The sequence below is a fragment of the Mustela erminea genome, chromosome 8 (genome assembly GCF_009829155.1).
Source record: "Mustela erminea isolate mMusErm1 chromosome 8, mMusErm1.Pri, whole genome shotgun sequence".
Taxonomy (NCBI): domain Eukaryota; kingdom Metazoa; phylum Chordata; class Mammalia; order Carnivora; family Mustelidae; genus Mustela; species Mustela erminea.
Window position 1 is genome coordinate 17,800,873 of NC_045621.1, and position 9,691 is coordinate 17,810,563.

Below are 9,691 nucleotides of genomic sequence, written 5' to 3' on the forward strand. Positions count from 1 at the left end.
TTTTTCCCCCAACTTATTCCTTAAAACACTTTTCCTCTCTTGGCTGGGGTAATTGCAAACTTCCAGTTGGTTAGCCCTCAGAAGTTGAAGTCATCTTCAGTTTCTCTTTTTTTCTTGCACTCTGTATCCAGGACATCAATAAGTCCTGTTTTTTGGTTTTTTAAAATCATCAAAATATATTCAGAATCCACTTATTTTCATCAACTCCATTGCTACACTTTTATTGAATTCGCCATATCTGGTCTAAATTGTTGTAGCAGCTCCCAACCGTACTCCCTGCCTCTGCCCTATCCCATATAGTCAGTTCTTTATTGAGCAGTCAGAATCGGTTTTTGACCACCTTTCTGGCCTCACTTCCTACCACTATACCCAGAAAACACTCCTCACAACACACTTGTTCCATTCTTCCCCTGTACCTCACGTGGAGCATTTGTTCCTATGTTTATGTATGACTCACTCTTTCACCTTAATAGAATTTATTCAATATTTCCTCACCAGGAAGGGCTTCTCAGCTTCTATATAGAATAGTTCTTCTCCACATCCTTTTCCAGGCCTGTTTTAGTTTTTCATGATCTTTCCCTTTTTCTCACCATATCTGACACATTTCACCAAATGTACATTTTGGAGGGCCTCGGAATGACAGACCCTCATTATGGACTCATATGTGGCACTGTTTGTTTATTAAATTAGCTAGTGAAGTGTATTTGACATATAGCTGTAAACTCAATGTTCGACACAGAAACTGGAAACACAAATCAGTATAAATATATGTAATTCTTTAAAAGAGTTATCCACTTATTTTAGAAAGAAAGAGAAGCATGAGCAAGGGAGGGGCAAAGGGAGAGGGAGAGGGAGAGAGAGAGAGAGAGAGAGAGAGGGAGAGAGAGAGAAGCAGACTCCCCACTAAGCATTGAGCCCCAAGAGGGGCTCAACCCCAGGACCTGAGACCGGCACCTGAGCTGAAATTAAGAGTCAGATGCTAGGGGAACCTGGGTGGTTCCGGTGGCTAAAGGCTAGACTCTTGGTTTCTGCTCAGATCATAATCCCAGGGTGTTGAGATCAAGCCTGGAGTCGGCCACAGGGTCTGTGCTGCGTTTGGAATCTGTTTGTTCCTCCCCCTCTGCTTCTCCCCCACCCCAATCTCCAGCTCACTTGCCCTTACTCTCGCTCTCTCTCATAAGTAAATAACATCTTAAAAAAAAAAAAAAAAGTCAGATGCTCAACCGAGCCATCCAAGTGTGTGTGTGTGTAATTTTTAACTTAAAATATAAATGTTCTTTCCCCACTCCTTCTAGAATGTAAACTCCATGAGTGAAGGGACTTTGTTTTGTTCCTTCTGCATACATAGGATCTAGAATAGCACCTGGCACATAGGCACTGGATAAAAAGTAAGCACTGCATATTTATATACCAGTATTTTCAAAGGAAATGTCAACATGCCCCAAACCAGAATTAAATCCTTAAACCTGACTTCTGTTCTTCCTTCTCTCTCCATACTTCTTTCCTTTCCTTTTCTTCCCAGAAACACAGAACTGCTGGATGCTCCCTCCGCGTCTTTGCTCATGCTGATCTCCTTGCCCAGAGGAGACTAGCCCCTCTCCTCTTGGCCCAGGACACCTATATAATTTCTTCTTCAAGAAGTTCATTGATCACTTCCTCAAAAATACCTGCTCTTCCCTCTCTTTTCCCTTTCCTCTCCACAAGGTTCTCCCTGTGCTCCCACCCCTGCGTTTCTCTCAGGAACTTCTCCAGAAGGCTGAGAGCATGTTGAAGTCCAGGAAGCAAGTTCAAGACCTCACCTATTATCTTCCCCCCCATCTTTAGGGTATAATTAGAAGCAGGCGTTAGCATGCTCAGTTCATAGATTGAGAAACTGAAGTACACTCCATCTAGTTTCACAGCAGGAGAAAAACCCAGAACCCCTCAGGAGTCCTTTTTGGAGCTCTGTTTCTATCCCCTGGGTAGCTGGTCAGTTCTTGTCTTTAGTAAACCTTGCCACAAGCCTGTGCTCCTCCCTGTGCCCTTCTGGAAGGTAACCATGGATACTACTGAACAGGCACAAAAGCCTTCAGTTAATGGAGACTACAAGTGGTTTTTAGGACACTTAGAAGGTTTTGAGGTGAGGGGCAAACCCTGGAAACAAACGTAGAAAGCAAACATAGAAAGCAAACGTAGAACTTTTGCTTCAGGCCCCCAGGCTGGGTGTGTTTCAGTTGAATTGGAAACAAATATTCTACAGGGCCCTGGACTCTTGACAGTGTTTAGCCCCACAGTAAGATCTTAACTATGAGTGGAACACCAAAAGGGAGTCCCAGGGGGAAACCAGGGACCCGGCTGTGAATCTGGAGGGGTGGACTGACCTAAGTGATGCCCGCAACAACACGGACTCCTGAGGGGATCCAGGCCACAGAGCCTGGAGGTAATGGAGTCTCCTGTCCCCAGACAGGGAGAGCCGCCAGCAAGGCCATGTCCTTTCCTCCCTCCGTCTTTGCCCCAGGTGCGTTTTTCTCCTCCCAGCCGAGGACTACAGGTAGGCAGGAGAAATTCACACCCAGATGTCTTTAGGAGGCGCCCTATTTCCTCAGAGCCCTTTCGGACCCCATGAGTCCCGGGGTTTCCCTTTTTATTCTCAAACAAGGCACGCCTGAAGCGTGGGGAACTGGGGAGCCCCACTTGCGTCTAGACTGTCGCGGAGCTAAGTCCCAACTTTCCAGTTCCTGCCGGGAGCTCCGCGCCTTCCGAGGTAAGACCGGGAAGCCAAACCGCATATAGACTCAGTTCCACTGGGTGGAGGGTAGGTGTGCGTCAGGGTCAGTGCGCCTAAGCCTGCTGGTTACCTGAAGTGAGATCTCCAGGGGAAGGGGGGGGGCGGAGGAAGAGGGTTCCGGAGATGGACTTGGGGGCGAGAGGTGGCGGCAGTTCCCGGCGCTTTGACGTAGACTTGGAGAGGCGCCGAACACTCCCACTGCTTAAGAGGCACGGTATCCTTCAGGACGCCGGGGCTGGGGACCGTCACTCGCTCGGGAAGCAGCCTGCGCTTTTCCTCTTCACACACTCCAGGGAATCCGGGGAGGGTTGAGCAGGTAAGTGCGAAGGGGTGCCCTCCTACAACCTGGGAGTTGAGCATCGGTGTAAAGAATATAATGGGGCACAAAAGACATAGCCGGTCCTTGGCATCTCCGCCCTAAAGAGGATTATTAGGCCATTGAACCAGGTGTGGGATCGGGACGCAGGGAGCCCAGCGCGGGGCTGGTAGCGGGACGCACGAAGGACCCCAGGGTTGAGAACTTCCAGGCTCGGGGAAAACTGTCCTGAGAAGGGAACCTAAAAGAGCCAGTAAGATGAGTGCTGTGGTGCGAGCAGACAGGGAGTCCCGGACTACACTAACTTCAGCACAGTGGACAGCGTCCCGCGCTCTGTTTTCCAATAACCTCTGACGACTTGGACGTGTCCCCGAAGGATAAACAGCCTTTGGGGCAACTTGACTTTGATATTTTAGTTCAGAAGAGGACGTATTGAATACAATTTTGTTCAGGGAGAGATCCTGTGTAAGTGATCTGAAATATTTTTGAATAGCCTTGAATCTCAACTTGTCTTTTCCAAATGGGAAAGAGCATGTTCAAAGGCATTTCTGAAATACTGATTTAAGGGTGCCTCAGTATGTTCTGCTGCTGTGTAGAAGAGAGGATTCAATCCTACGGTGTTATCCTTAAATGTTCCAGGATAGACGTATTCCTATGAGCTGTGCCTTGCTTGCTTTCGTGATACTCACATCTAAGAGGTTTGGAAATACAAGATAAAACCGAAAGGGAGCTGTGTATGTCCTCCTGTTTTTCTTTATGTTAGAGTTGTTTAAGTGTGATTTTGTGTGGTCTTAAAGAGTCAGATAAGCTTTTTTCCTCGGAAAAAAGAAAATTTAGATTAGTATTATTTTAAGGACATTATTTCTCGTTGCACTTGTTTGAAGTGTAACATCATAATTTCAACGTGTTATGTAGTTTAAGTTTTTAAGGATTTATTTCTTTAATAGAGAGACAGAGTTGGGGCGATGGGGCAGAGGGACAGAATCTTCAAACAGTGGGGGGCAGGGCTTGATCCCACAACCCATGAGATCATGACCTGAGCAGAAATAAAGAGTGGGAGTCCCAACCAACCGACTGAGCCTTCCAGGGGCCCCTATATAGTTTAATTACAGGCTTTGAGAGCCAGAAAAGTTGAATGAGAGGCAAATGTTTTCACTAAAATTCTTGAGATTCATAGCAGGAAGAAAAAAATGATAAAAACATTATCTTTATGAAAATTATATCAGAATCATGGAGCATTTAAGGTGTTGATAAAATGTCAATTGATTCTACTCTAATGGATTGAATACATACCTCTTGGCTTCCCTACTTTTAGCACACTACCTTATGTTCATTTTTATTTATAACATTTTACAATTCTTACGCTTTCTAAAAATTGAAAGTCTTCAAATAGGAAAACCTCTATGGATAAAATAGATTAAAATTATTAATTGAATGGGGGTCCTGGATTAGAATAGGTAGGCTAAACTATATTATAAAATAATTAAAGCCATGCAGCAAAATTTTAAATTTTTACTTAATATTCTTTTAAATTATGTTCCTCTGTTCTAGGGAAAACAAGTTCACTTACTCATCTCATAAAGGAACATGTCTTAGGAATAAGTACTTCCTATCTAAATATTTTGGTTTTATAGTACATGGCTTGGCAATGTGTCATTTTAGATAGAATGGGACTTAGGGGAGGTATGATAAGACTATTCCTAGGGACAATGGTGTATTTCCTTTGCTGGCACCAAGGTTTTTAAAGGCATAATTATTTTCATTACTGAGTGGAGCTCAAGCAAGGATTCGTAATTTATTTCCATTCTATGCAGTTTCAGTGCCATGGCCGATCCAGGGAACAGAAGAGGGATCTACCGCCCCTTGACTCTTACCTGCTCCTTGCTCATTGTGGGAATGTGCTGTGTGTCTCCTTTCTTCTGCCATAGCCAGACAGACCTGCTGGCTCTTAACCAAGCTGATCCGCAGTGTTGGGAATCTTCTTCAGTGCTCCTCCTGGAAATGCGGAAGCCTCGAATTTCTAACACTGTTTCCGGTTTCTGGGATTTTATGAACTACCTGAAGTCTTCTGAGAACTTGAAGCATGGGGCACTGTTTTGGGATCTGGCCCAACTCTTCTGGGACATCTATGTGGACTGTGTCCTCTCCAGGAATCATGGCTTAGGAAGGAGGCAATTGTCTGGGAAGGAAGAGGTTTCAGCAGCGCATCCACAGCACGCAGGGAGAAATCAAGGTGGTCACCTTTAGGTCCCATGTCTTTCAAAAGGGCCAATGAAGTATGAATGTGCTCAGTTGTGAGGAAGGGGGAAATTGCTTTAGAGGAATTAATTGTGTTCTCAGGAGTGAACCCAAGAGCATACAAGAGCACACAAATGATAGAAGGATAGCACTTCCTTTTGTATTTCATGGTAGCTGTTTATATCCACATATTTTCCTCATTCTCATACTTCATGTGAACAGCAGCAAGGAAAAGTAAAAATACAAGTAAGGAAAAGCATGATTCCCAAAGTACAACACAAAACTATAAAGTGATTAGCCTGAATATTAGCAGTCATAACCTGTCTTTACATGCTGTGGATTTGGGAAGATTTGAATGTAAGTCTGGGGAATATTCACAACACACAAGCTCTCACCCTTTTTAAATAGAAAAAAAAAAATGCTCCCTGTAAATGGAGGGTCTCCTTGTGACATATTTAGTTGGTGAAATGAAGGGCAGAAAAATTGGCTGGCTTGCAGATTTACTCCTTGTTGCTTTTTGAACAAATCTCAAATATGTAATTAACTTCCAGCAAGTGGAGTGATTAACTTTTAGTAATTTGGAACTTCCAACAAATTTAGAGATTCTCACTGGTGCAAATATTATATTCAAAAACAGTCTTCTCTGGGGGCAATAAAAAAAAATGTCCTTTATGGAATTAGGATTAGAACAAATGAGCTACTGTGAGTAAGCTGAGAAATAGATAACTTAGCCCTCTTCAAATCATTTTTTTCTGTTTTTAATGTTGTTTCAACCAATAATCTTCCAGTCCTGGCAGCAAAGGCTGTTTGGGTGGTAGGGACTCTTAGAATTACTTATGCACTAGTGCAAAACTGAGGCATAACTAATTTTTGTATATTTTATTGTGAGAATTGTTTGTATATTTGTATATTTTATTGTGAGAATTGTTATACATCCCTATAATTATATATCCCTATAATTGTTATTTAACCCTATAATTTCTCTATTAGGATAGCACTTAACAGTAATAGTTCTAGGTCAATCCTTTCCAAAGATATTATAGAGCCTTTATATATGTAGTTTGTTTTAACCTCACTAGCTAAATATCCTCATGCTTTGCTGATCCATTAAACCAGATAATCCACTGCTGTTATTTATAGATAAGTTTATTATTTTGGCAAGTGTTATTGTAACTTAAACCAATTTCCATTTTTAGAGGAAATATTCTTTTACCAGCTTAGCTACTAAAGAAACACAAAAATAAGTGTCCTTCAGTGTTTGTTACCAATATTTAGAAACCATTTTAAGCAGAGGCTCTTCAGACGTCAGCATCCATAGAATTGGATATTTTCTTCCTTTGTAGTCTAGGACTCATTTTCCCATTCTTAACATATTTAGTTGTCATACTCAAGTCACCACCAATATTTATTGGGGTTTTTTGGTATTTCGCACTCACTTTAGATTACTAAAATATCTATGGAATAAATGAAAATCGTATTTTAGTTCAGACAAACATGAAAATAATTATATACATACACAAGGTCTTTTTCTAAAAGAGCTTCCAGTTGGTTTCCTGCAATGTCACTATCAGAATCATCTGAAGCTATGTGCATTTTTTGGGAGCATATTTCAACATAGCATTTCTATCTTTTTTTTTTTTTTTTTAAAGGTAGTAGATTTATCTTCAGCTCCAGGAGCCACTTCTTTTCTCTTGCTACAGAATTGTTGTTGACTCAGCTGGTCTGCAAATTTTAGCCAGAGTGGCTATGTAGCAAGAAGGAATATTTCACTTTATTGAAGTTATTTTAATGTTGGCCATAAACAATTGTTTGCAGATCAGGAAACAAAACTTTCCATTTCGATTGTATAATCACAGTCAAAGAGGGTCTTGGGTCAAGGAGACACCATGTCTAAAAGTTAAATAGTTGCTGGAACATTGAGATTTCATCTCAAGAGGTTTGATTAAATCTCTAGTGGCTCAACTGGGCTCTGGATGTACCTGCACAGATTCTCCACTAATTTTTTCTATTGTCCTTGGGGGATTAATATACAGGTTAGGATGGGGGTGAGGGTGAAGAGATGTCTGTCTCTACAATTCTTGGGGAAATCAAATCACCAGAACAGAAGGAAAGAATGAATGTGTCTACATAATATGCAAAAAGTTTTCTGTTATTTTGACATCCTCAAATTTAAATAGTTTAAACACACTTGAGAAATGTTATGAATCATGTTTTGTTAAAAACATAAAACTCCTATATAATTTTGTATGTTAATATATCATGTTTGTCAATATTGGGCCAACAAATAGGAAAACAAGATATCATATATATCTATGTAACCTCAATTAACTTCATTAACTTACTTAGACTTCAGTTTCTTCATCTGAAAAAGAGGGGTGAAGAAAGAATTAGAAGGCCCTCTTTATATTCTCCATTCTAATATTCTGTGATTCTGTAGGAAGGAATTAATGAAAGGCATGTATTTAACTAAGGGTAGAATCTGAGAGCTTTACCCCAAAGACAGCTTATTGAACTGGGTGGTGACCTGGATACTGTAGTTGTTTATAACAGTGCTTGTCAGGAACAGAGGGTATCCAGAAATGAGAATTCCAAAAATTCTGAGGGCTAGAGATAGCATCACTTGGGGAAAGACTAAAAGATCATCATTACTTAGTCTAGAAAGATACAAGTCAATAACTGAATGTTAAAATGTCCAGAAGGTGTGAAGAGGGTGTACCCAGCTTAACCACTAAATTATGATACATTATGTCAAGGCAGAGAGAAAGAGAGAGTGAAAGAGAGAGTTATAAATTGAGGAAAATTTAAAAAATTAAAATTAAAATTAAAAAAAATTACAAAAAAAATAAAAAAAAATAAATTGAGGAAAAGAGTAGACTGATAACTCCCAAATGGAGAATAACAGAGTTAAAGTTAACTCATGGGTTAATAAGGGCTTCAATGCAAATGAAGGGATTTTGAAGTATATCCCTGTTTGTGTCAAAAAATAATGGCCTTTTCCTTCAACAAACCTCGCTCTGCCAGTGAGAAACAGAAAAATCCGCCTGCCTGAGACTGGCTGCTTAATGTTCTAGAAAAATTGTGAATCTTTGCATTCCTTCATGTTGAGAAAATTAAAATTTAGATATATAATTTGATGATGTTTGCAGTTGATGTGTAACTAGCTGGCAAATGTTATTTTGTTGTTTATTTTTTAAACACCAAGCATTAGAGAAAACAATACTTCAGGAACATGTATGTAATTAGTTTCACAAATGCTTGATTTTTTTACTTTGCTTATTTCAAGAAATTTCCTAGTAACATCTTCAGAAATTACTCATCTAGAAATCGATCCTAAGGAAACGTTCAGAGATGTGGCCAACAATGCAGTACAATGCAGGATTTCACTGCAATACTGTTTATAACAGCAGAAAACTTGGAAATGATTTAAAGTAATGGTTAACTAAATTATGGAATAAAGTACATATACAAAGAACTTTAAAATAAAAATCATACAATGACCATTTTTACTTTTTTAATCAGAAAAAAGTCTTAATACATTAACAAAGAACTGTATTTATTATAATTTACTTTGTTATTTAAATTACAAAGGACACATAAACAGAGTTTTTCATATACATTCTTGCAAAAAATTTATAGAGACATAGAAAGTGACAGAAACAACAGACTTTCTTTTATTTTTAGAGATTCATTATTTGAGAGAGAAAGAAAGAGAGAGAGAGCCTGTAAGAGAGTAGGGGGAGGGGCAGAGAGAGAGAGAGAGAGAATCTTCAATCAGACTCCCCACTGAGCATGGAGCCCGTAATGGGGCTTAATCCCAAAACCCATGAGATCTTGATCTGAGTCAAAACCATGAGTCAGGTGCTCAATTGACCGAGCCACCCAGGTGCTCCAACAAACTTTCTTTAAAAACCAAGGTGTTGATATTTAATTAACCTGAGAATAATTTGGTGCTCTAATAATGAGTTCCTTTTCTCTACTTTCAGGTGCATATTCTCAGCAACTAAGAACACCTTTCCTAAAGAAGAAAGAGTTGATTGAAGGTTTGATAAGCATGCACTTGCACAGGAGTGGGTCTAAGTTCTTTGGAAAAGTCACCAGTGGCCTGGAAATAAAGAGAAAATAAATCTCACCTCATAGCTATCTCACATCTTGGAATTAAAAAACAAACAAACAAACATGTTTTTCTTGACTATTGATCATTTGTTTAATTGAAATGGTGGAAATGTCCATAGATAAATCATAAGCTACATTCTCTTAGAGTACTTCCTAATGGTTTTATTCTTTTAGCCTGCTAGCATGTTCCTTCAAATGGTGGCTTTACTGTCAGATCATGCCACTGTCTGAGAGTTAAAATAGCTTCCAAAGAGGAC

General features: G+C 40.0%; 1 protein-coding gene across 1 annotated transcript; it reads left to right on the forward strand.

Moving 5' to 3' along the window:
- The first annotated feature begins 3,006 nt into the window (after positions 1 to 3,006).
- On the forward strand, positions 3,007 to 9,444 carry FAM237A (family with sequence similarity 237 member A). Its single transcript, XM_032353965.1, has 3 exons — positions 3,007 to 3,083; positions 4,898 to 5,316; positions 9,305 to 9,444. The coding sequence occupies exons 2-3, from the start codon at positions 4,908 to 4,910 to the stop codon at positions 9,442 to 9,444; spliced, it is 549 nt and encodes a 182-aa protein (XP_032209856.1). The 5' UTR covers positions 3,007 to 3,083; positions 4,898 to 4,907.
- The last annotated feature ends 247 nt before the right edge of the window (positions 9,445 to 9,691 follow it).